This window comes from Sebastes umbrosus, chromosome 4 (genome assembly GCF_015220745.1).
Source record: "Sebastes umbrosus isolate fSebUmb1 chromosome 4, fSebUmb1.pri, whole genome shotgun sequence".
NCBI classification, from domain to species: domain Eukaryota; kingdom Metazoa; phylum Chordata; class Actinopteri; order Perciformes; family Sebastidae; genus Sebastes; species Sebastes umbrosus.
In genome coordinates, this window is record NC_051272.1 from 10646767 (window position 1) to 10673245 (window position 26479).

The 26479-nt window shown below is 39.5% G+C and overlaps 2 protein-coding genes across 4 annotated transcripts in view; one reads left to right on the forward strand and one right to left on the reverse strand.

Annotated features, from left to right (window-relative positions):
- Positions 1-2485: 2485 nt before the first annotated feature.
- Positions 2486-11966, forward strand: prr33 (proline rich 33). The gene is made up of 3 exons (XM_037766304.1): positions 2486-2642; positions 2947-2994; positions 8521-11966. Exon 3 carries the CDS (start codon positions 8536-8538, stop codon positions 11629-11631), a length of 3096 nt encoding a protein of 1031 aa, XP_037622232.1. The 5' UTR covers positions 2486-2642; positions 2947-2994; positions 8521-8535; the 3' UTR covers positions 11632-11966.
- The window catches only part of lsp1a (lymphocyte specific protein 1 a), a 38554-nt gene continuing 18810 nt past the window's right edge, over positions 6736-26479 (reverse strand). For 2 of the 3 annotated variants that reach the window (XM_037766329.1, XM_037766331.1), the window contains 11 exons: positions 24951-25344; positions 23645-23787; positions 23149-23389; positions 22327-22464; positions 20714-20757; positions 19410-19491; positions 17828-17965; positions 16806-16901; positions 15485-15571; positions 14370-14478; positions 6736-7476 (listed from right to left, as the gene is read on the reverse strand). In XM_037766329.1, coding sequence (XP_037622257.1) covers positions 7454-7476; positions 14370-14478; positions 15485-15571; positions 16806-16901; positions 17828-17965; positions 19410-19491; positions 20714-20757; positions 22327-22464; positions 23149-23389; positions 23645-23787; positions 24951-25344 — 1495 coding nt within the window. In that variant the 3' untranslated portion in view covers positions 6736-7453. The remainder of the gene's footprint in view (positions 7477-14369; positions 14479-15484; positions 15572-16805; positions 16902-17827; positions 17966-19409; positions 19492-20713; positions 20758-22326; positions 22465-23148; positions 23390-23644; positions 23788-24950; positions 25345-26479) is intronic. The other variant, XM_037766330.1, reaches the window with a different exon arrangement.

Genomic DNA, 26479 nt, shown 5'->3' on the forward strand with positions numbered 1-26479 from the left:
TAAAAATTAGCTAAAAGTAATGTATAAACAGTTGAAATAGTTAGCTAACACAGATTGTTACCATAGAAACAAAGCTCAACATCCATGATAGTTTTCAGGCATTTCTGTATTATTAAGTGCCAAGTCGGATATATTGGAGCTTTTAGTTTCCCAGTTGTAATTACAACTTGGATGTTGACGTGAACACTATTTACAAGTCAGAAAATCATAATTGCGATAACTCCAAAATATTTTTTTTATCTTGTTGCACATAATTTATGTGTAGGCCTACAAATTATTATCTTGAATAATAATATTGTGAAAGCAAACTAACATGAGGCATTTAAGATCATCATTTATTCATGTATTCTGTTATTTTGTGTAGCACGTCCTTTGGGAGGAATCCTCGTGGTTCTTGTGGTCGCAACTCGTGATTAGCTTGTGGTTCTAGTTTAATAGTTTCTCCTGTGTGTGTGTGCGGCATGACACTGTATGACATCCTTATTGCAGGATGTAAAAGCAGGGTCAGGGAGCGGGCATAAGTATCATCCTTATTTTAGACAAAGGCAAGCACTGTATGTGATGTATCACAAGCTTTAAGACATTAAACTAGAGCTTGTTGTACTTTAGATATGGAGCAGATGAGCAGTTATGACCTGTTGACCAATCAGCCTTCTTGTATAATAACACAGCGGCTAATCATGCAGTTTTTTTTGTCCTTTGAGTGGTATAAGACAAACTTATATTTTTAATCACATCAGTGTTTTGTCCATTTTTTTGTGTTTGTTTCAGTGCTTACAGATAATTTTCACAACAAATGCGCCATAATTTAACACTCTAAAAGGGGCATTCAAATGTCAAATGCAGGACTTTTACCTATAGTTATTTATACAATTGATATGGTGTTATTTTGTCAATGCACAGTATTTTAATCCTTAAACAGTCAACTCTAACCCTAAAGGTATTTGCACACCAAGTCCGTATTTTAATCTGTCATCCGATAAAAAATGTTACGCACAGAAACCTTGCACACTGAGTCAGATGCATTTTATTATTCTATTTGTTGCGAAAATTCGCAATACGAGACAAAACTGATCTAACTTTGCGGGTACAATAGATTGCGATAGTCCCAAACGAGGCTAACGTAACTTCCGTACTTAAGTTAGTTAAGTTGGAAATTGACATGTGCATCACGTGTTGCTGGACATTCGTAGGAAAAAGAATGAAAAAATACGTTGTTGGAAGTTGTGCTAAGCATCACGAAAAAAAAGGGAAATTCGTGTGTTTCTACACGAATCAAATATATTACATTTCGTGACTATTTAACAAACTACCGTCAGATTAGGTTGGAAAAAATGCAGAAAATCAAACCTGTTCCGAAAACTCTAATGACGGATGAAAGTTTTGGAGTCGGTGTGTAAATATGGTTGAACGTGAGGTCGTATTTATTACCAAAGTGCGACAATTTTGGATGACAAATATGGACTTGGTGTGCAAAGGCCTTAACCCTCCATCCCATAGGATGTGAATGCTGTATTAGAACCCTTGCTACACTTAAAACACCCTTTAGGACCTTTAGAATCACATCAGTAATACCTGACGTTCAAATAGGCCTCAAAAACTCCTAAAATCCCATCGAGTGCCCGTGAATATAATCTCTATAAACAGATTCTGCATTCACATGTAGACATATGTAGGCAACGGCACAAGATTTTTGTACCAGAAGCATTCTGGTTTCCGTTTGTTGTCCGAGTAGTATTGACCAATCACGTTTTAGCAGGATTTGGTTGAATGCAGGTAAACAGTCCGTGTGGAGAGCAAAAGAGGGGGAACGTATCGGCTGAAATGCAATCTCTGAACTAACAGGATATCGTCTGATAATGATTTTGTTTTTTATTGGTTTCAAATTAGCTTGTAAACTGGCTACTTGTGAAACAATCTGGACGTACACGTCGTCTCTCAACTCCAACTCCAGTCTTGCATCTCTATTGCTAATCGGATTGTAAACAATGAGCAGCGCACGGAAGAGGAAGTGTTCGCCCGTATATCCACTGGCTACACTGGAACCCCAGAAATATAGCCCCTTGACCCCAGAGGCTTATCTACCGTCAGACCAGAAGCTGATGGGATCCGAGATCCTTGAATAGGACCATCAAAGAACCCCCCAAGAATGCTTAGAACCCACTCAAATATACTTGGAACTCCTGGAAGGACCTTTAACCACCATCATGAGCCTTGAACCCCCACCAAGCAACTCACACCTAAAACACACCAGTATGGGTGCCAAGAACATCTTCAAAAATCCCCAATCCCATCACGAACCCCTTAATTATTTCTACAGTATCCCCAAGAGCCCCCCTGCCGGATCCCTAGTACATCCTTGAAGGACCCCTGGGTGGCCCTCGGACCCCACTTTTAGAGCCCTGAGGTGGTGAAACCTAAGGTCCTGTGGCCTGTCCACGCTGCGCCTCGCCTCGCTCTGCTGTCACACCGAGCAGCTCACAGGGCTCAGGATTTATTTTTGGACTGCCATGGCGTCTGGTCCTTCCATTTGTAGGAAGGGGGGTCGAGTTGGGCTCAACATGAACCTGCCGCTCTGACACTCCGGGCTGGGACAAGCAGGCAGCAGCCGGCCGGCCGCCCCCAGAGCTGCAGTCCTACAGGTAAACACGCCGTAATTACACCTTTTATTGTCCAGATAGAGCGCATGGACGCCGTTAGCTCTGCAGCCAGAGATGTGACGTGTGTTTGGAGGGCTCGGGGTGTTTTTGCACCAGCAGGGCTGAGCTAAGTGTTAGCCTCGTACTCTTTCTACTCCCCGTGGCTTCACAACACACTCTGCCCTGTCATTTATCTGCAATGAGGCACGATGAGCACATTTTAGCTTGTAATCTTCCAGCTGTGTAATTATAGGAAATAAAGTTTGAAATTCTACGTTGAATCAATGTTCTCTCCTGTTCTGTCAAGGGGAACCTGCCTGGAGCGCTTTGAACACCGCCAACAAGTTTTTACCTGGTACGTTCCATCTTTTTCCATCTAAAAATGTTTGCTGTGTTTGTGTGAAGCCTCATAACTTCACTTGTTTTTGGGGCTGGATTCATTTACTTAAGGAGGCCATTGTGGACCAGCTTGGTTTTTTATTACACGTCTATTATTACCCTTTCCTCTTTTGAACTTGCATCCTGAAGGCGCTCCAAATGCCGAACCTACCAGAGCCTTAAAAGGAGGAGTGGGCTCTCATGTGTCAGACAGGCAGCAGGTTCATGGAGGGAAGTGGGAGGGGGGGCTTAAAAACACAACCAGCTCTGGCCTACATTTCACTGAGGTGACACACACAATAAACTGAGGATATTAAACAGTTGTTTTTGCACAGACTGCATGGTCAGTTATTATCAGAAACGTATCTGACTATCTGACATGATGCTTGTGCAGTTATTTTTATATAAAGGATTTTTTTTGGGAGGTCAGAAGTTAAAAAATAAAAACAGTGTCACCAAATTTCTCCATCTATTTATGTTAAATTCTCATCCTCTCGTGTGATTGGGTATTCTCAGTGACAACATGTTTGACGTCACATGCTCTGCATTCACTTTCACCCTTCAGCGGATATATATACACACATCTACGTATATGAGTGTATTTATGTGGGAAGAGACGTGAGAGGATCCTGACAAAGCTGAACTCCAGCTGTGAAAATAAAACTGTAACCTCATAGAGAAGCCTCTCTGGTCAGCATGCAAGTCTCTGATATTTAATATCAACATTTGATATGGATCAAATATTACCTCTTTAAAACAAGTAACACAAGCATAAGTGATATGTAAAGTTAAGGGTTTTCGATCGATTGTCACGTTAGGCTATACACGAACTACACTACGGTCACATGATCGCGAGTATAAACAACGAAGCTTTAAAGGAGGAGAGTTGGTATTATGATGTTTAGTCATCTCATAGCCGATTGTTAGTAACCGCCTTTTTCAAAGACGATTAAGATAAAGGCTTAAAAATTCACAAGTGGGATGTTTATTGACGTATTTTATATCAACAAAACGTTTAAATCTTTTCAGCTTGTGTTAACCACAGACCTTATTTCAGGCATCTCACTAAAAACTCATTGACTTACAGACGAAGGAACCGGAAGTGCTAAAATGCTAACTCATTTCCATGTTTCAGGACTCAATGCATTTTTCGTGCATTTCTTTACAAATGTTCAGCAACACGCGACGTACATGTCAATTTCCACTCCAGTCTTTTCAAAATAAAACTTTTTAGTTATGTTTAGGAAAAGATTGTCTTTGTTAGGCATAGGCAACAAACTGCTAAGTTAGATTTGGGAAAAGATCGCGGTTTGGGTTAGCTTAAGAACAGAAGTTACGTGACAAAAACTACTTAATTAGGTAAAGGAAAAGATCGTTGTTTGGGTTAAAGTAACTCGAGAAGTGCTGTAACTTAAGTACGGAAGTTACGTGACAAATGAATCAACGCTTACTTCTGGTTTCACACGAGACACGAACAGTGGTCTCCTGGGCAAAAAGTTGACCCACCCGACTACCGGACGCCAGTAAAACGTCCGCCGAAAAACTGCCATACAAAATTTAAACAAAATTATTTCTATTCTATTGTCATATTCTACGGAAATGGCATTTGTTGAACAATTAAATATTATAAATATAATAAGCACTTTCAGTCCAAAATGGCGGCAGCGGCAACACCAGAGTTTCATCTCTTTGCTTCTACACTCTTTGCCCTGACTTCCTCGCTACGCTGCATTTATCGCTCTTTATACTTCCTGATTCACAATTACGTGGATTACATACACATTGTTTTCGTGAGATATATATGAATTACAGTGCATTACTTTTTGTAGGTATAGCTCCGAGCGGTGTATATGATCCTGTCATGTTACGTGGAGTTTGTTTCTGATGCCCTGATTCCATCTGATCTGCATCACAGCACTCTGATAAATTGTTTTCGTGGAAGTGATGCAGCCTGTAAAAAGCCGGGAGTCTTAAAAAAACGAAACAGGTGATTGGCCGGCTTCCTCTCTGCCTTCAAACTAAAATTAGGCAGAGTAAAAGCTTCCAGGATCAGCTGTGAGGCGGTAACATCATCCAAGAAGAGTTCAGCTCGTCTCTCCTGCTGGTTTTCCTGCTCGCAGCATTAATCCCTGGCTTTTATAAACAGCACAAACATGATGAGTCATGAGTGGAGTTTATAAGACACATGTTTTGTAACTGCATGAAAATCTCTTAAAACCAAATTACTGATTTTTATGTCTGAACCTCGGTTTTACAGACTTTTTTTGAAGGCAGAGAACGTTTCTTTTTTCCATCAGACTCTGATGGAAAAATCTAAAAATATTTTAGATTTACATTTTTATTTATTTATTCTGTGCTTTCATTACATTTGTTTTATCTACTTAATTAAATAACTGTGTTTTAGTTTCATCTTATTTATATTCTATTTAACTCTAATCTGTCAGCCCAGTCGCACAGTGGTTCGTGAAATAGTTACGAAATCGAATGTATTGATTCGTGTACATAGACACAAATTTCAATTTTTTTCTCGTGATGCTCAGCATGAAATCAATTCTTATGTAATCCATGTAATTGTGAACCAGGAAGCATAAAGTCCAGCGAACGCCACATAAGGAGGAGTTTGGGGTGGATTGGTCGGTCAAAAACACCGGACCTTTGCCCAGGAGACCGCTATTCCCGTTTGAAACCAGAAGTCAAAATTGATTTATTTGTCATGTAACTTCCATACTTAAGTTGCGGCACTTCCGGTGTTATTTAAACCCAAACCGCGATCTTTTCCTAAACCTGAGTAGTTTTGTTGCCTAAACCTAACCAAGTCGATCTTTTCCTAAACCTAACTAAGTAGTTTTATTTTGAAAAGACTGGAGCAGAAATTGACACGTGCATCACGTGTTGCTGGACATTTGCAGGTAAAAGTACGAAAAAGACTTTGCTGGAAGTCGTGCTGAGCGTCGCGAAAAAAAGGGAAATTCGTGTCTATGTACACGAATCAAATAGATTCAATTTTCTGACTATTACACAAACTGCCGTGAGACTGTGTTGGATCTGTACATTTTCGGTTTTATGTTGTTTTTTTAAAGCCCTTTATAACATGTTTTTGAAATTCTATTTAAATATATAAAGTCCTAACCAAATCTAATGGGAAGGCACATAAATAGCACAATGTAAAATGATATTCCGCGTGTCATGAGAACGCATTTTAGCCATTTAGTAATTTTTACGCCACGAAACAAAACTACGATATCGGCCGCAGTTTCCTTAGGTTTAGGAAAAACATCATGGTTGGGCTTAAAATAAGTACGTAAACTAAGTAAAATACGTACGGAAACAACGTAACAGAAGTATGGAAACCAGGTCACAAACATCACTAACGTAACTTTAAAATAACTCAACACTTTGGAACACGAACATCGGTCTCCTGGTTTAAAGTCCTGTGTTTGTTGGATCCGTCCAACTCCCATAGTGGGTGGGGAGCTGGTCTTTCCCACTTTTTATTCTACGTCACTAGCTCTGAGCGCAGCATATTTACACGGACACTGCAGTCAGTACAGACTAAATGGCGTACAAATCCAAGCCAAAAGCAAAGTGGACCAAAGTGGACAAAGATTAGTGCACATTTCAGATGTAAAAGGATATAATGTTGTGTTTAGGCTAAAGTAGTTTGATAGTTTAACTATGTATGATAACAAAAAGTAGATAAAGGGAGGGCAAAGCAAGATTAGAAAATTATTTTAATTTATTTAAGAAAAGGGGTTATAAACACATACAATCAGAAAGCTCAGTACATGATATTAAAAGTAAAAAATGTCTGCAGTAGTACACAGAGAGAGAGCTGATAAAAACATACACAGGAAATACAGTTTGATTGTATAGATCAGTTGATAAAGGTTGTTGAGATGTAACAGACACCAAATCAATGGCCTCTATTTTGGGTACATGGCTGCACAAAGTGAGCCAAGTCATAATAAATTGGTTTTCATACTGCCAGTGTTATTTTTATCATCAGCATTAACTCTGCTGTTACAGTTGTCTCTCCCGAGCTCAACTGTTTCAGATTGTTCTTTAGCCAAAGTTTAAGTGCAGATAACAAAGTGTGATCCATCAATTCTACATGACTGTAAACTTTTTCTATTCAAAAGACTTTTAGATTTCCCTACACACCATCATATAAGGATCAGCCAGACACCTAAACACTGTAGTCAAGAATAATACAGACACATTAAAGCTCACAGTCAGATATATACATAATAATAGAAACTGAATGTCAGAAAATACAAAAACAAGGGGGAAATTGAACAAATATAGACATGTGATGATCAAATATTTTGCACTTGAGCTGTTGGTTTGTAGTTGTCCAACTGAGAGAGTCAGAAAAAGTGATTTATTGGATATAGATGAAATATTGAGTCTGATAGACGTGAAGAGGCGACATGTCCTCAGTAATCATCTTGATATAAATCTGCAAAAGACACAAAAACAAAATGTTAAATACGCAGATATTATAAAGTGGTCCAAATGTCCGTTTAGTTACCTTTATTCATTTTGGAGAGTTAAATGTTTCTAGGGCTGTCAATCGATTCAAATATTTAAAAATGATTAATCAAATGATTGTCCCTTAATTGCAATTAATCGCAAATTAATTATACAATTTTTATCCGTTCAAAACGTACCTTGAAGGGAGATTTGTCAAGTATTTAATACTCTTATCAACATGGGTGTGGACAAATATGCTGCTTTATGCAAATGTATGTATATATTTATCATTCGAAATCAATTAACACAAAACAATGACAAATATTGTCCAGAAACCCTCACAGGTACTGCATTTAGCATAAAAAATATGCTCAAATCATAACATGGCAAACTCAAGCCTCCTTAGCCTCTTTCACGACAAGCTACTATGACATGGTCACTATGGACAATCATGTGATTAATCACGATTAAATATTTGAATCGATTGACAGCCTTATTATAAATATACTGTATATAGTACATGTGCAGAAATCTTAGCAACAAAACTGAAGTATAGGTCCAGAGTTTTAGTCTCAGTAAGTCAGAGAATTAGGCCTGAACTTATGTTATACTTTATCAACGTATCCTCATACATATGATATCTTATGAAAAGTTATTCCTCATCTTTCGTGTGTTTTCCCATGAATGTCCAGTAATACGGGACAAATTTCCAACACGGTTGGATTAAAATAACTACGGAAGTGTTGTTACTTAAGTACGAAAGTTACGTCAAATAAATCAACTTTGACTTCTGGTTTCACACAGGTTACGAACAGATAGTCAGGCCTTTTTTGACCCATCCATCCACCCCGACCTCCTCTCTATGCGGCGTTTGTCGCTCTTCATACTTCCTGGTTTACGATAACGTGGATTACATATGAATTGATTTAGTGGGATACGGGAATTACAGTGTATTACTTTATACAAATGTTTTAGTCATGACTCGCTATGAATCTTCCTTTTCTGACAGTTTATGTTTTTTTCTCCACAGAGTGCTGTAGTGCTCATGGCTGTCGCTTACGGTGCTGCCCCCCAGCTGGGCCTGCTTTCCCAGCAGTACCCCCCACCCCTGCTGCCCAAGCCTGGAAAGGACAACATTCGGCTTCAGAAGCTCCTCAAGAGATCCGCCAAGAAAAAGGCCTCCGCTCAGGCATCGCAGCCCGCCGCGCTTTTCCGCTCCAGCCTTTCCCCTGTGAACGAAGCAAGCCCCGACCTCGAGCACAGTGACCACTCCACCCCTCCCAAGACTCCAGAGACACCGTTCAGCCTCTACAGCGTCCAGCAGCCTCCACGGTTCACCGTCAGGCCGCTGTATCAACATGTTGCGTCGCCTTACCCGCAGCGTGCAGCTTACGGCAGAGCAGCGAGGTTCTCACCTCAGACAGTGGTGATACCGCCGTACTCTTACTCGCAGCATGTTACCACAGTTTCTTCATATTCTGCATCGACGCAGCTTTCTGGAGAAGCACCAGCTCCAGGGCCAGTCGCTGACCTGGCAGTGCCCAAAATATCCCTGCCAGCCTCTTCTGAACCTGAGGTAACAGAAGTGAAAAAGCCAGCTTTTAGCATATTTGCTGAAACTCATGCCGCTGGAGGAACCTCACAGACAAAAAGTTCAGGTCTGATTCCTTATTCAGCTGTGATTCGTCCTCTCACTGTGTTGACCCCATTTGTCAGATCCAAAAGTCCACATCCAACATTCAGAGCAACTGAACGGTCAAGATCGCCTAGACCGATGTTTGATGTCCCTCAAATTAGAATGTACACGGCAAGCACATCATACTACGAGTCATCCAGGACTACACCGGTGTACGACACAGCTGGATTAACCGCTATTGGCAGCACAGTACCTCAAGGTAAATCACCAACAGACACAAAACAAGATTTGGCATCTGAGGTCAGAAGAGGCACGACACCGACGGCTCAGCCTCCTTTACTGGGCACAGATCCCCAGAGGAAAACACAGACTTCAGAAACTGAAAGAGAAAATACACCAACAGCAGAGATTAATACAACCATAATTCCAGCTGAAACCAAAAGAGCAACTCCAACACCTGACATCAAAAGAGCAACTCCAACATCTGAAACCAAAAGAGCTACTACTCCAACACCTGAAATCAAAAGAGCAACTCCAACATCTGAAACCAAAAGAGCTACTACTCCAACACCTGAAATCAAAAGAGCAACTCCAACAGCCGAAATCGAAAGAGCAACTCCAACATCTGAAACCAAAAGAGTCACTTCCACAGCTGAAATCAGAGTTAAAACACCAACTTTTGAATTACAAACATTAAGGAATTACGGAGGACGGCCTAAAACCCCGGCATACCACAAAACTCGGGCTACAACACCCGTCTTTGAAGTCTCAAGACCCAATCCTCTCTTGTTTGCCGTGTCGCCTATCACAGTTGAGCCAGAGAGGTCAAGAACGCCCATAACAGTTTCTGCTATGAGCGGTTTGTCTGCTTCCCAAAGTGTGAAGACTACTGAGCCGACTGAAACGATACTGAATGGGGACATTCATTTGGACATCCCTCTTGTAGTCAAACCAATCCAACAAACGGCTCCAGCTGAAAGACCTAAAGCTCCGACATCTGAGCCAAAAACACCAGCAGTGACTTCTTACAGCAATCAGAGGCCTAAGACTCCAACATACGAAGCATCCCGACTTATGACCACGTCACCTAGCTATAAAAGACCAAAGACACCTACATATGGGACATCACCTTCTGGTGTATCACCTGTAGCTTTTCAGAGACCTAAAACTCCAACCAAAGTGGCTCAAAAACCAAAGTCTGGCTACCGTGGATTGACACCGGCTGAATATGCTGCGTACGGCGGAATCAGAACTTACTCTCCAGCATTTGGTATCTCCGGTTCTAAGACGCAAACGGAAGAGGAGGTTAAAGTTACAAAAGAGGAATCAGCAGAATGTAAAACAACTAGTCAAGAACCATCTGTGAAGGGACAATCTACATCCGAGGTACCCAAAGAAACCCCCAAAGATGTAGATAAACCCCATGTGAAAGATGAGACAGTTGCAGTCATCCCTTCGATCCCTGTTATTGTTGTTTCACAAGCATCTGACACCACAGGAACAACATTAACACAAGAGACAAGTATGGTATCCAGCCAGGTTGCAGCAAAACAAGAAAAAATGGTGATTCAAGAAACACCAAAGGCTAAAACTCCAACAGCAGAAGGGAAAATTCCTAAGAAACAGAAGGTGGAAACTCCAGTTCAAGAAGTCGCCAAACCAAAGACTCCGGAAGTCAAACATCCTCTGCCCAAAGGTGATGACCAGGATCCTCTGAAGGCAGTAAGAAAACTTTTAGGCAAAGATAAAGTCCAGAAATCTGGACCTGAGACAAAAGCTGACGTCTCAGACCAAAAAGAGCCAGCGAAACCTGTAGGTGCCACCAAGACTAAAGACGAAGGCTCAAAGCCAAGCAATGTGTCAGCAGGAAGTGAAGACAAAGGAAAAGATAAGGAAGCAGAATCTGCTAAGAAAAAGGAAGGCGATGAATCCCTCCCAGCCGAGCCCCTTCTTAAAGTCCTACAAAAGCCAAAGGGAGTGAAATCTAAACCGAGCGGTTGGTCCCGACTCAAGAAGCACATGGTGGTGGAGCAGGAGGAGCCCAAATTTCCAGAGATTGTCCCTCAGAAGGAGGCCACTGTGGCGGACCAGAGCGAGGTGAAAAAGGCAGACGAGAAGGCAGACGAGAAGGCCGTCGACGAGCCTAACACTCAGGATGAGAACCAAACCAAAGACGCTCCCGTAGCAGCAAAGATGTGGAACGCCGTACTCTTCCAAATGTTTTCCACCCAAGAGAACATCATGCACCAGATCGAGCTTAACAAAAGCGAGGAGGACAAGGAGACTGAGCCAAAGGATGAGTCGAAAGAGATACCTTCGTTTGCGCACCGGCTGCCTTTGTTGCTTTTTAGCCCAAAGTTTGACGCTAAAAGGCTTAAAGAGGCGGCATCGAGGCCAGTGACGAAAATTTCGACTGTTTTTGAAATGGGTCTGATTGGGCGGAAAGGTAAAGAGGAGGAACCGAAAGACTTTAACAGAACAGCGAGGGGGTTCATCATTACTTAAGCTAATATAAATATATAAGTGCAAAGAAGAAAATGTAAAGAAAAAAAGTTATGATATATGTTTAATGTACAGGTGCAGAAATCTTAGTCTCTGTGTTGTGTCGTAGAAAAGTCGGCTTTGAACTTTATACTTGACAAATGCTTTGTGTTGTGTGACTGGTTGTCTGGATGTTAAATGTATTTGTGGATTAGCTGGAAAAAAGAGAAAGAGTTACATTTGTCTTAAAGTCATTCAGACGTCACATCAGATTAAAGCGTTTATGTTTTCAGTAAAATCAGAGCTTCTCATTTGTTCCTTTCATTTACATATTCACAATAAAATATAGATTAAGATTATCATTTTTGGTTATTGTAAAGAAAATTGTCTGTGGAACTGAGATTGATTATTTATATACAGTATAAGATTTAAGGGTGCTTTCACAAGCCATAGTCTGAATCAGAGTGATATTGACACTTTTGGTTTGTTTTTGTATTTAGTCTGGTTCGGTTTCATAGTGCACAAATTAAAGTGGACCAAAAAATGTATTTGCTGAGAGCTGCCGGGATGCAGGGAACCGGCGACTCAGTTTTTTCACTTTGGTGCTGATCTAGTGTTTATCCCTTCTCCTCCAGTTTATTTCAAATGTCTTTATAAACGTCACTATTTTTGTGGACTTTATTTAGCATATTTTTCGGCCCAGATGTCAAGCAAACTTCAGACTTCTGCAGAAGTCCAGGTCAGTCCTCTTCCACTCATGTTAACCTGTCGTTAACCTGTGTCCTTCTCAACAAATTACCACACAAGCAGCCTGCGTTTTGGTTTGCTTGGAAACGGTCCGACACCACCAAGTCGTCTCGGACTGGATGTTTTGGTCAGCACCAAAGTACGTTTATTGCGTTCACGTTCGCCCAAACGAACCACACCAGAGTTTGATTAAAATGGACTAAATGTTGGCTTGTGGAAGCGCCCTTAAAGTTGCTTTTCAGTTAAAAAAAAGCAAACTACTACTTCTAGTGAATAATTGATGTTTCTTTGCATTTTTTTATAGATGGAAAACTAGTTTAAACCTTTTTGTGGTAGAGGAAAATTCTGTTTCTCTTAAAGGGACTATTTGTAACTTTCAGAAATGCTTGTTAACAGCGACACCTGTGGCCGTGAAATCAAGAAAGTCAGCGTCGGGCTTGCGCTTGCTCGCTCTAAATATACCTGAACGAGCATCGCTCAAAACAGTGAGGCGACACACATCAGCTAAAACCACAATATCACTCTATATTTCACCTGCTTGGCAGTAATGTTAGCTGACCAGACGAAGGTCTCTCCATGAACATGATTTAGATCTGATCCTAGTGTTGGCTTTTCCGGTCTCAGTGCAGGCTGAGGCAGCGGGGCTCTGCAGCGTGTCTCCCTGCTCTCTCCGCCCGCAGCCGGAGAGAGCAGGGAGACACCGGCACCCGGTCGGTAATGAGACAATAACGTTTCTCTCTGCAGATCTCTCTGTTGGTCTGGAGGAGCTGCAGCATTTTTTCCTGCACAAACATCCACTTTACATTCACTAGATATTCTCAGAGCTAAACTAACTCTTCTGCAGTGTGTAGTGAGCGCGCGTTCACGTCTAGAGGTGGAGCGAGCTGAGCGAGAACGTGTGCACTGTCTGAGTGAAGGCGAGCAGGCAGAGGAGGAGAGGCAGCGGCTACACGCGAACGCGCATATGCGAGCGCGCATGTGTCCCGACCCGGTACATTTATACGCTTAAAAAGTTACAAACAGTCCCTTTATATTATCATTCAGATATCCAATTTTATTCAAAATGGTGCTACTTGCCTCAGGGTGAAGACCTCGTATGTAGTGTAAAACATGAATATTGTTTTTAGGCTGTAGATGGTTATTGTTTTGTGATACTTAAAGTCACAATAAAACTTGAGATTGAGAAAATTTTGAGAGCATCTTAATTTGACCTCCTTCCTGTTCAGTAGCGGAGACACAACGCAGATCAAATAAAAGAAATGCATCAATCAGATGTTAGTTAAACACAAACAGACAGTTTGATTGGATGGTAGAGAGGAGGGAGGTTAGGCGACAGAATAAATATATAAATTATTGTTTAATTAATTGTCAAAATAGTAAAGAGCTATTGCAATATGAATAGATGAATGTGCAGTATATTATTGTCCTTTCGCACACAATCTTACTCATGTTAAATGATAATTATAATAATGGTAATAATCTTGAAGACTTTCATAAATAAATGTCTGTTAAGTTCACATCTATCGGCAAATGGGATAACACAACGATGAATGAGCCTATGGATTTGCAGTATTAAGAACTGGCTGTCTGTGGCGACATTTATGGGAAAAATCACGTGGCGACAGGAGCCGTGCTTCCATTCATACATTTTTATTCGCATTTTGAAAAGCTGTATGGAAATGGCAAATATTCAATAAAACGTCCTCAATTGCGGAAAAATACTTTTTATGCTCGCTTGAGTTTTTTTTTTTTCCTTCGTTGAAAAAAATATTTTATGCGTTAGACAGCGGTAGAAAAGCAACTGCTGTGTTCCGAGAGGTAAAATTACAGTTTATTTAATGGAGTATGGTGGCTTTGAGGACAGCACAGATAACGGCATCAGTTCCTCGTCAGAAAGGTCTGCTGGCGAGGTAAAGCAGTGAACATATTCTAAATATAGCGTACACTTAAACTGATATTAGTTACTACTGAATCACAGTAACAAAAACTTTAACACTTCCTGTCTGCGGTCTTACCAGACTCTCCATTAGTGAACTCTCTTCCGTCCTCACCGTCCACAGGGATCTTCTCATATTTTCCGTGACCAGTGACCACAAATTTGTACTTTTTACCAGCTGCTGAGCCCTGAAGAGACAAAAGATAAATGGTTAGTGCACTGAAATATTTTTTCATGTATTCGTCATCCTATAACTATTTTACAGTTATACAACTCTGTATTAACCATATCCATCTATCTATCTATCTATCTATCTATCTATCTATCTATCTATCTATCTATCTATCTTATAAATGGTGATTGATAGTTAATTAAACTTAGTTAACAGTATTTTACTGTTAAACAAGGATATGATAATTAATAATATACCATTTGAGTTTATATATATATATATATATATATATAAGTATTTGTTAATGATTAAGATATTTGTAAACTTTAAAGAAATTGTTTTTAAAACATCTATAAACATTACATAGATAGATATTTGTAACGCTTTGTTAATGGTTAATAATTGGTTTGTAAACCGTCTATAAACATTATTTGGATGACTATTATAAAGTTATAATACCTTGTTAAATGGTTAATAAATACATTGTAAAGCATCTATAAAAAACATTATTTAAATAGTTAATACTTTGTCAATGGTTAATAAATATATATATATATATATATATATATATATAATGTAATAAATGTTTATAGATATTTTACAAACAATTTCTTAAAGGTTTAGAAATCATTTGGTAATCACTAACAAATACTTAATAGTATATAAAACGTTTACAACAATAAACTGTTAATAAATAGTTTACTAATGTAATCAGAATATAATTATTGCCTCTTATCAGCTATAATTTATAAACTAATTATTTAATATTACACAAACTAATCATAAAACAACATACATTATATCATTAGTAAACATGATCAATTATCATTTAATTGTTTAAAGGTAAAAAAAAACTATTAACTAAGTTTAATTAACTATCAATATACCAATTATAAATGATGGTTATTATAAAGTGTTACCCATTGACATAAGAAAAATATTGAATTAACTGATTTAAATGAAAAAAAAGAAGAAAAAAAAGTAAACAGGGTTATAGGTAGGTAAAGTTCATATGTGCTCACCTTGGCTCTTTGTCCAGTCTGCCCTGTTGAGTCTCCAATAATCTCCCACATGTTCTTTTTCTGCATCACATCTCCAGGCCTCACGTCCTGAAAGATCATTCAATAATCAATACAAACATGTCGACAGTCTGTGTTCGGAAAACGCATCAAAATCTTTAAAAAGGAATAGTTTTTTTTGGGAAATGTGCTTTTTTTCAGATGTTGATGTCTGTGTATGGAGTCAGGATGTAGTTAGCTTAGCTTAGCATAAAGACTGGAGGCAGGAGGAAACAGCTAGCCTGGCTCTGCCCAATGTATGGAGGACTAAAACTGTCATTATAATAAACAAATAACTCAATAAATAACTCAATAAATAAATAAAAGCCTCAATCATCAAATTAATGTGCAGGTTAATTTGAAAATACATAAATATGCACAAAAATAGAAAAGTAAGTAAATAAATACATTAAATCTATTTATATTTATTTATTTGATAAATTACTTATTTTTGGATTTCTCTCTTTTCATATTTAATTATTTTCCAATTGATTCTTTTCCTTATTTTTTTCTAATTAACCTGTGCATTTATTTGATAATTGAGGCTTTTATTTCTACATATCTTTCTATATAATTTTATTTATTTATTGAGTAATTTATTTATTATAATGGTAGTTTTAGTCCTCCATACAATGGTGCTTTACCAGGGACTAACACCAGAAACCTGAGCTCACAGACCCACACAGCACAGAAGTACTGGGTGGAGGGATACACTGACAAGAAATAGTTACAGCACATAGTGTACTTATTAAACATACAATACCTTGTCTTTCACAAGGTAGAGGTAGTAGTAACATGCAAGATACATTAAAAAAGATAAATAAAAACACATGTTTGTTCTTAAGTTAAAAAAGGGTATTTTTATTACCTTAATATAACTTTTACTTTTTGCTTTATTTTCCAATGGTTTCTTAATATTAATTCCATTAATTTGAAACAATTAAGCATACTTTTGTTTCTTGTCTACTTTATTTAATGAATAAAATATTTCTCAAATAAAAGAAATTATAAGAGAAATCCTTCAAAGTTACAGCAAAGGAAGAAGCGGTTGTATCTTGTTTCTCCACAAGAGGGAAACCTCATATGACAAAGTTTTAAACTGCACCTGAACACATCACATCACAGTTAGTCAGTGGTGGGAAATAATTTACGAATGTATTTTTTAAAATATAAATATTTTAAATATAATTTTAAATAATTTATTAATTTAAGTAAAAGTAGCAATACAACATTGTAAAAAATAAACTAATTTATTAGTTATGTTCATGTTGTGTTGGTGACTTACGGTCGGTTTGCAGAGTGACTGTCTGCTGCCGTCAGACGAACCCTTCGCCCACTGAGTGATCCGGTTGGCCACGCCCACCTTCAACCCCTCAGCGTCCTGATTCACAAAAGTTTAGGTTAAATGTATGGAAGCCCATTTCCACCAGTAAAAAAAAAAGAAAAAGAAAAATCCTAGAATTCAACTTTCTCAAAATGAAGAAAGATGACTAAATAATGCAAAATTACTTAGTATCTCAAAATAATGACTTAGCATCTCATGATGTAGAAAAAACAAGACAGAAAATGTGTGCAGCCTGTTCAGTGTCAGTGACCTCGGGCCACATTTAGTTGTCAACATTATCTGGCTCAAGCTTCACTAATGTAAACAGACCCTCTTTGAGCTTTGGACTCACTCACTTTATGTTGAATATTGCAGATACAGATACAGTAATGTCAAGTAATGTCACACTGATTTTCCCCATGTCTTAAAGTAAAAGCTCACGTGTTAAAACCCGGTTAGAAACAGTAAAAACATTCGGTTTCTTTCAGCATCCAACTAGTTTTCTCTTGATCCCTGAACCTTTCTGCAGTCATGTCATTTTCCCTGAGACACACTCTTTTATTGTTTCGAAAAACTATGTACCAATCCATGTCCATCACCTTCAGTTACACAGCAGCACCGTACTTTTTCTTTTCTTTCATAAACATGGATGTGTTAAGAGAACGGTCATACACAGCACCGTCCTCATACCATGGATGTATGCCTCTTTTACGCAACTTCTGGTGGCAGAATATGAAATTGGTCTTCTAGTGATTTTATTTTTTGTTTTTAAAAATATAAAATGAAAATCAACCCGTTTTTTTAAGTTTAGTACATCCCTTTTTGACCCTGATAAAACAAATCGCCTTGTATTTAAATTTTTGTATTTTAAAATGAAAATCAAATAACCACTCATTTTTTGTATTTTAATATCCTTTTGTGAAAGGAAAATCGAATGACAGAAAGATACACTGACCCGGTCTCTGGGGTCTCTGGTTTCTTACCTTGCAGGTGGCTCCCTTGGTGGGACTCTGGCTCCAGGCTTCTCCGGCCTCAAACAGGTTTTTCTTGGCGGCGACGACCTCAGGTGAGCTGGGCAGGTCGGTCAGTGATGCCTTCACTGCCCGGACCTCCTGCGAGTTCTGCACAACAACAACAACAAAAAGAACAAATGTAAACGTAAATCCAATTTTATTGTCACACATTGGGCATAGCACAGTACACAGTGAAATTTAGCTACTGCATTTAACCCATCCTAGTTTATTGGGAACAGTGAGCAGCTACTATACAGGGAACAGATTTTGAGGTCAATGCCTTGCTCAAGGGCACCTCGGCAGTGCCCAGGAGACGAACTGGCATCTCTCCAGCTACCAATCCACACTCTGTACTTGGTCCGTGCGGGGACTCGAAAAAAATTCTGAAAAATGTCCCAAAAATTCCAAAGAAATGTCCAAAAAAGTCCGAAAATATCCGCAAAATGTCTGAAAAATGTCCAAAGAAAGGCAGAAGAAAAGTCCGAAAAATTTCTGAAGAATGTCTGATGCATTTTCAAATCTAAAAATGAAAACTGGACTTTTACATATTAATTGTGCGATACAAATAGAAAGTTTGATTAAATTGTTTAATTTTAATATTGGCAGCCTTGGACTTCCGTACTTTAAAATAGAGCTCTGTATGAATGATGTAAGAATAAGATATAAAGAGCATATCAATGCTGGTTTATGGTGAGAATATTTTTCCTTCTTCACACCTGTTATTTGTGTCTTTTATTGCACTTTGTCTCTCCATAAAAATATAAATAAAAGTGTCTTGCGTTGACCTCCAGGTCGCTCAGCGTTATTAATCAACCTGAGGTGAGAAGTGAAAACAGGGAACGGAAGGGTAAAAATAAAGAGGGCTGAGCGTTGAGTGTTCCCATCGTATATCTGTCCGAAATGACAACAGAGCGCTGTGATGTCATCGCCCAGGTGCAGAGATTTGTGACCTCAGCACAAAAAGGGTCCGAGCTGCTCTTTAACCTTCAGCTGGTTTTAAACAATGAGAGTTTAACGGCTCATCAGCCGCTTCTGAGTGAGCCAAAAACACCAGAGGGGTTACAGGAAGAGTCTGATGTTTGGAGAAATACTCTTATTTCCGTTAATGATGTCAGGTCATTAAATATAAGTCACATTCAGGCAAAAAAACGCAAGTTGAAAATTCATTCTTAACAGTTCTTTTTCATAACTAAATAATGGCTGCATTAATCTACATCATATACACTTCCTGCATCGACAAAGACCCACAAAACAAAACAAATCAACACACCCTTCCCCCACATATGAAACAAACAACTCAACCTCCTCATATCTAGTTAATTTAAATGAAATATATATGAACATAAACATTTAAACGTCTTTGAATACAATTCATCACTATCGAGAACACTCGTCTTTTATCCTTCACCAACTTTACATTCTGACCACTTTGCCTTCATCATGTCCCAGGTATCATATTCTCTCTGAACACACCTTAACGCTGCGTTTCAGTGTCTTTTAATGTGTGTCTTAGAGTGAGTTTTAGTGTGTGTGTGTGTGTGTGTGAGCTGACCTCCACAGCGTGGGCGTACTGTTCCAGTTTGTCGTCGATCTTGGGCAGCACGACGAGAGGCTGCGTCTTCTTAAAGCTGTTACTGATTCAAACAAAACAACACAAGATAAAGAAAGTTAGAACAACAGATTCTGGATCAGATCGGTCACTGAAGTCCACCTGAAGTCACTTTAAAGGTTAGAACAACTTAACACCAGAAAAAGAAACAGCAACTGGGATCAGAGACGCCGCTAATCTCACATGTTTGGATCGAGTCTCTGAGATTCAGTTTGCTGACAGACATTAATTTACCTGCTCAGGTAAAGGCTGGCTCACACTAACAGATTTTTCAGATCTTAACAGATGTGTAAAATGTGAGAGAGTGCACACATAACGACATGTTGTGTTAAATTTAACAGTTGTGTTCCTATAAGTGTGTGGAGAGCAACGATTTGGCCAAAACAGCACATCACCCGCTAACAGATTCATTCATAAACAACAAGAGTCCCCACCAAAAGAAAAGGAAATCTCGCAAAATATCTCGCAATCAAACGTGACTTTAGTGTAAACAAACATGGTGGACGACGGGCAGGAAGAATTAGCAACGTTTACTTTGTACTGAAAATTCTCGAGAAATGGATGGATGAAGTCATGGAGACACGTTAAATAAACACTAATCAACAAGTCGGTCCTCCATTTCTGAGCTCCATCTTACTACTACTTTATGCTTCACGTTTAGCATTAGCTCAGGCATTAGCCGTAACCGCCATGATGGCGGTGGTTGTCCTTTCTTCTTCAGTCAGCTTGGTTTATTTCTTAACATACCTCACAACACAGGACTATATGGAGATAATCTTTAGAACCATCAAACAATCGGGGTTTTGCTGACGATTGTCGGGAGGAATCAGACCCAAAATCAGCTTGATTCTCGTGTAGTGTGGACCCGGCATTAGTGTCTGTCTTCACATCTTTACAAGTTTTCTGATCGTCAAGCTGTGTAAATTAATGTAACCCTTTGATTGATTAAATGATATTTAAGTGAGAAGAGATGAGGAAGAAGCTCAGGGCATGGAGGCACCATTGGGTCAGCTGCGTCCTCTGAACACCGTCCCGTGGTCCTGGTGCTCTTATTCTTTAAATCAAAGCATCCACACAGAGGCGTCCCTCCTGCTGAGAGCTCCTCAGAGCCGATAACCTCCTGCTGCAGACTGCATGGAGCCTCCAGACCTCAACAACCACCAGAGAAAACACAGAGAAACCTGCATCTGGATGCAGTTAAGCAGAGCCATAAATCACGGCCTGAGGAAGGTGGAGAGGATATTCACCTTTTCTTCAGCGAGCGGTTCAGCGACTCCGTCCTCTCTGTGATCTGAAAAAGAAGAAGAAGAAATCTGAGGTCATTTTTTCTGAAGAATACAGGAAGTTTTTTCATGTCGCCGCCTTGTTTCAGAAGTACGGCCGCAGACCGCCGACAGCTCCGTCCAACACAAACAGAGTCGAGTCTGCTGGCATCCGTCAAACTGTACGAGTCATCGCAGCAGCTACAGGAGCAGAGCATGATGGGAAACAGAACAAGACGCTGTGTGTTTTTACTGTTTTATCCGCTTGCTGTTGAAATAAATCATACTGTAGGATGTTAATTAATCCCATTGTTGCATTTAGTATTTCCGGTCTCTCTTTCTTTTCTCTTCTAATTTTGTCCTCTTTAAGTTTTTCTGTGACTTCATCTCAAAACTTCAGGATGTTAATCTGAACTAAAATCTAAAATATTTTCATGGTTAAGATCATTAACGTAAGTAAGAAAATATGTATTCTTGTGTATTTTTCACTTGTGGGCTCTAAACCCAGTGGTGGAAAGTAACTAAGTACATTTACTCAAGTATACTGTACTCAAAACAATTACTTTCCATTTAATGGTACATTATACTTCTATTCCACTTTATTATTTTGCAGATTAAGATTTTATAGATGTTTTTCGTTTCAATTAACGCACTTCCCACCGTGCAGCCCAGTCGCACATTCACAAAATTGAATGTACTGATTCATGTACATAGACACATATAATATAATTTTTGAATCACTGATAAAAATTGGAGGTTAACGTCTGTTTCTCACATGGATGACTTGTGGGAAGTTCTTTAAACTAATGATACAATTCTGTCTGTAAACGTTTACTTCAATGAGGAAAAAAGAAAACCTAAAAGGTGCACAACACACATACAGTTTCATGCACATGAATATTTCCATCAAATGTCCAAATACAGAAAACCTAAAGTCCACAGAAATGTTGCTTTAAATCTTATGTGCACAATAAAAAGCATTTTTCAGGACTGCAGGGACTCCAAACAAGATAAATTACTATCCTTAACTTAGATAATAAAATATAGTTGTTGAGGACTTTGGTGAGTCTGTGTTCACCAGTAAAGTAGGAAGTAGGAGTCAGGATGCAGCTGTAACAGAGCCAGATGTGGAGAGGTCACTGTTGTGTTCAAACCAACAACATTTCAAATCTCAGTGAGTTCACAACATGCTGTTCAAACACACACACGTGCAACTTACAAGCTGAGTCTGAACCCGTCAGCTGTGGAGATAACACACAGGTCATTTCTGTCACTGGGTTTGTTTATTAAAGTGACATCATTCTACACGTCAGGTCAGTAATCTGGATTAGTTCATGTAAATTCACCCCAAAACACAGCAAAACCTATTTTTCCAGAGTATTTTCTATTTATTCAGATAATCTCTGTGATCTAAAGTTATCAGCTTCATTTAAAATCTCAGAGAGCTTAGTCATGACATCACTTCCTGTCTGGCCTCGGTTCCACTACCTTCTGTAACTCAATACATCGCTCATTTAAGAAATGAAGCGTGTCCCTGGAGTTTACTTTCCATATGAAGTAGTAGAATAACAGTGTGTAGCTCCTCAGGTGATGTTTACCTTGTGAGTGGGAGTTTTGGGACTGAAGGGACTGAACATCTCGTCTCCGTCCACGCTGGACGAACTTAGGCTCTTCATCCTCTCGGCTGCCTCCGTCCTCCTCCTCTCGATGTCCTCCTTCATCCGTCTCCTCTCCTCCTGGGAGTCAGATCAACAGACACTGTTAAACTCTACATTTCTACATTCAACGTCTGATTAGATGCAGTGCTTGAAGTGGAAAAAAACAAATGCCAGTACTCTTATTCACATGTTGGCGTCTGTTTTGGCCGCTATCAGCGATCTCTTGCGACTTATTTTATTTATTAATTATTTCTTTAAGCATGTTAAACTGTGGTTTTATTGCTATATTATTATACTTGGGCTATGCGTCTTCTATAGTAGGCCTCTAATACTCCAATAATATTCACACTGGAACATTATTGGGTTGAGCACTGGTTAGAAGTTAATAATAGATTTTTTGGCCACTAGAGGGCAGACTATGTCGAGTTAGTCTGCCCTCTTGCTAAAAAACGCACGTTATCTTCTTAGGCTACATCCACACTTATACGTTTTTGTTTTAAAATGCTTTTTTAAAACGAAAACGATCTCAGTCCAGACAAGCGTTTTATTGCCGTTTCTGATTTAATCTCCGTCCATACGACCACGCCTGTACACTGGGCATGCCGTGCCTCCACACAGTGAGGCATACAGCTTATTAAATAAACACTGGTATCGGATCGGTACTCGGTATCGGCCGATATCCAAAGTCCATCGGTATCGGGACTGAAAAAGTTGGATCGGTGCTTCCATAGTAAATATCTAATATTTTAAGTCTTTAATCACCTCCTCTTTGGCCATCCGTTGCTGCTCCTCCTCCTCCCTCCGACGCTCCTCTTCCACCCGGACTCGACGCCTCTCCTCCCTCTTCTTCTTCAGCTCCTCCAGCTCCTGCTCGGCCTCCACCTGTCGGTGTCTCAGCTGCTCCAGCTCCTGGCTCCCCTTCTGCTGGAGGCTCAGCTGGATCTTCTCCAGACGCTGCTCCGTCTCCAGGATGGCCTCCGCTTCCTCCGGCTCCACGGCTCGGCTGCAAACACCAGGGAGGTTTTTAAATATGAAAAACTCATTTTATTATTGACCTGAGCTGAGTCTGTCAGCCAGTGTACTATGTGCCAAAACTATGTGGACACCCTTGATAGTCAAAGTTGAGTCGAGAACTTCTTGTCTTTCGGATTTTCTATCCATATTCTCAGATAATTGGATATCTACCGCTGTACTGGCTGAGAAAAGTTAAACCTTTGTCATTTTACCACTCCAGCCATAAATAAATCACACTACACACCTGGTGGACCTTTTTGTCATGTTGTTCTTGTATGACATCACTTCCTCTTTGGTGGCGTCTCCATTGGCGTCGCTGCGTTTCGGCTCTTGGTGAAGGAACACCTTGGACGTGTAGGAGATTTTAACTTCTTTTCTTTTCTCCACCTGAACATGAAAAGTTCAACAGATCTTCTTTTCAGCTTGCTTATAAAGAGTTGTGACATTATCTGGTCTGGGTCTGAATGATGTAATTCTTTACTTGGACTTGTCTCAAATAATCTGAAATAAAATTTCTCAATCTCAAATGACTTTAGTCTAATTTGTCCAGAATTATTTGAAAATTGACTTGGACATGTCTAGAATAACTTTGAGACTCCACAACAGACTTGTGTGGAATTACTTTAGACTTGATTTAGACTTGTCTCAAATAACTTGACAGGAAACTTCACTCAGACTTGGTATGAATATCTTGAGACTCGACTCAAATGACTTGAGACTTGAATGATTTCAGGCATCATTTGGAGTTTTCTCAAATAACTTGAAATACGACTCAGTCTTGTCTCAAATTAGTTTTGAAACCTGAAGCTCTTGAGACGTGATTTGACCAATCACAAATAATTGGAGACTTGACTCAAACTCGTCTCTGACAACCTGAGACTTGACTATAACCTGCCTCGAATAATGTAAGACTTGATAACAGACTTGTGTCAGACTACTTTAGACTTGACTTAGACCTGTCTCAAATGATACTGGTATACATGGACTTGTTTTGAACAACTTGAAATATGATTTAGTCTTGTCTTGAGTGCCTTGAGACTTGACTCGGATTCACCCTGAGGGTGACTCAGACATGTCTTTGATTCTTGTCTTCAAAGGACTAAGTCTTAGTCCTTTGAAGACTTTAGACTTGACTTAGACATCTCAAATTACTATACTTGGACTTGTGTTAAATAACTTGAAATTGACTTGGAACTGTTTTGAATTACTTGAGACTTGACTCAGACTTGTCTTTGACACGTTTCAAAGAACTAATGAATTGTCTTATGAACATCGACTCTGACTTGTTACGAATTTAGACTCGACCTGGACTTTTCTCAAATTACTTCAAACTTTAGTCCAACCTGTCTCGAATAATTTTAAACTTGGCTTGGACCTGTTTTGAATTACTTCAGACTTGTCTTAGACTCGTCTGAAATGACTTGGACTTGTATTAAATAACTTAAAATATGACCTAATCTTCTTTCGAATGATTTGAGACTTTGAGACTCAGACATGTCTAGAATATATTAAAGCTTTAAAACATCAGTTGTTCGATGAGGAACTCTTACCTCTGTATTCGGCCTCTGAATCTCCTCCCTCCTCCTGGTCATCACCTCCTCTCTCTTCCTCTTGTCCTCCTCTTCCTCCTCCCTCCTCACCCTCTCAGCTCGAATCGCCTCCTCCTCACGCTCCTTCCTCCTCTCCATTGCCACCCCGGCGCTGTCTTCCTTTGCATGCTCCTGTCTCTGGAGTCGGCTGGAGGACATGACCGAGGCCTGGGCAGTCTTCACGGGTACAGCTTTGTTTATCGAGTCCTCCTCTTCGTCCTCGTCCTCCTCGCCTCCCTGGCTGAGCTCCTGCAGGCGCTGCTGCCTCCGTCTCTCTCTACGCTGCGTCCAGTCACTGAAGCCTTCGTCCTCCTCCAGAGACAGCGAGCTGCTCGGCTTCAGGTCGCCGTCGTACCTGAGGACGAGACGGGAGAGGGGAGTCAGGACGTTAGCTGATGTGAAACAGCAGCAGGTGTTTCAAACTAACAAACCAGACTTAATGAACAACCCCGTATTAAATCTTTAAATAACACATTCTGCAGAAGTCAGTGCAATACCGAAACACGATGAAAAGGCAACACAGAAATAGAGATTGAACACTAAAAACAAATTACATCAAACACCAGAGATAAACAGAAAAATTAAAACGTCTTCAGCAGGTTACAGTTTGGTGTCATCAGCATAGAAAGACACTGTGGTCATCATAAGGAGACAAAACCGATAAAATAACCATCCAAACACATAATCTTCTGATTGTATCTTGTTTAATAGTTTCCTTAAAAGAAATTTTGATTACTTCACTGAAACAAAATACATTCCTCTAAACAACCGGGGTTGCACCTCTGAGGTCCATGACAGTAACTAAATAAACGTGTCTATATTAGGGCTGTCAAAGATAATAACACGCAAATTCATTAAAGTAATCAAACATAATCCAGTAATATATTGTATATTATTCTGAAATGGGACATTTTGCATAATGAGTACTTTTGTTACTTAAGTATATTTTGAAGTAAAGTTTTGAACGCAGGACTTTTACTATATATCTGTGTACTCCAGTCTGGTATCATCTTGAGTACATTCAGTACAACACTTTGGTCTACAATAAAATATCTTCACAACTACCTGCCAGATTACTACGACATCTGATGTGAATATTCTTAGTCTCGAGAGGATAAACAGCTCCTCCAGCACCACCATCAAGAAACCATCTCTTGCTCCATCACATCACCATTCCCACCTGTATGTTCTCCCAGTTTTAACCAGAGCAGTCTGTTAGATCACTGAGAGGAGCAGATTAAACCGAGTAAAACATTTCTCCACTGATTAGCTCCTGTAATCACAGAGCCATTAGCAGCAGAGAGCAGCTGACCGATGAACCTCAAACGCAGCTGAAACAACAACCAGTAAAAACAGGAAATGGAAACTGGTCAGAAGAGCATTAAAGTAATATTTGTGTGGGATTCTCTCTGACGTTTGTTTGTCATAACTGCAGTTTATGGTAACACTTTATTTTACAGGTCTGCAAATTTCATGGTAATTAGGTGATA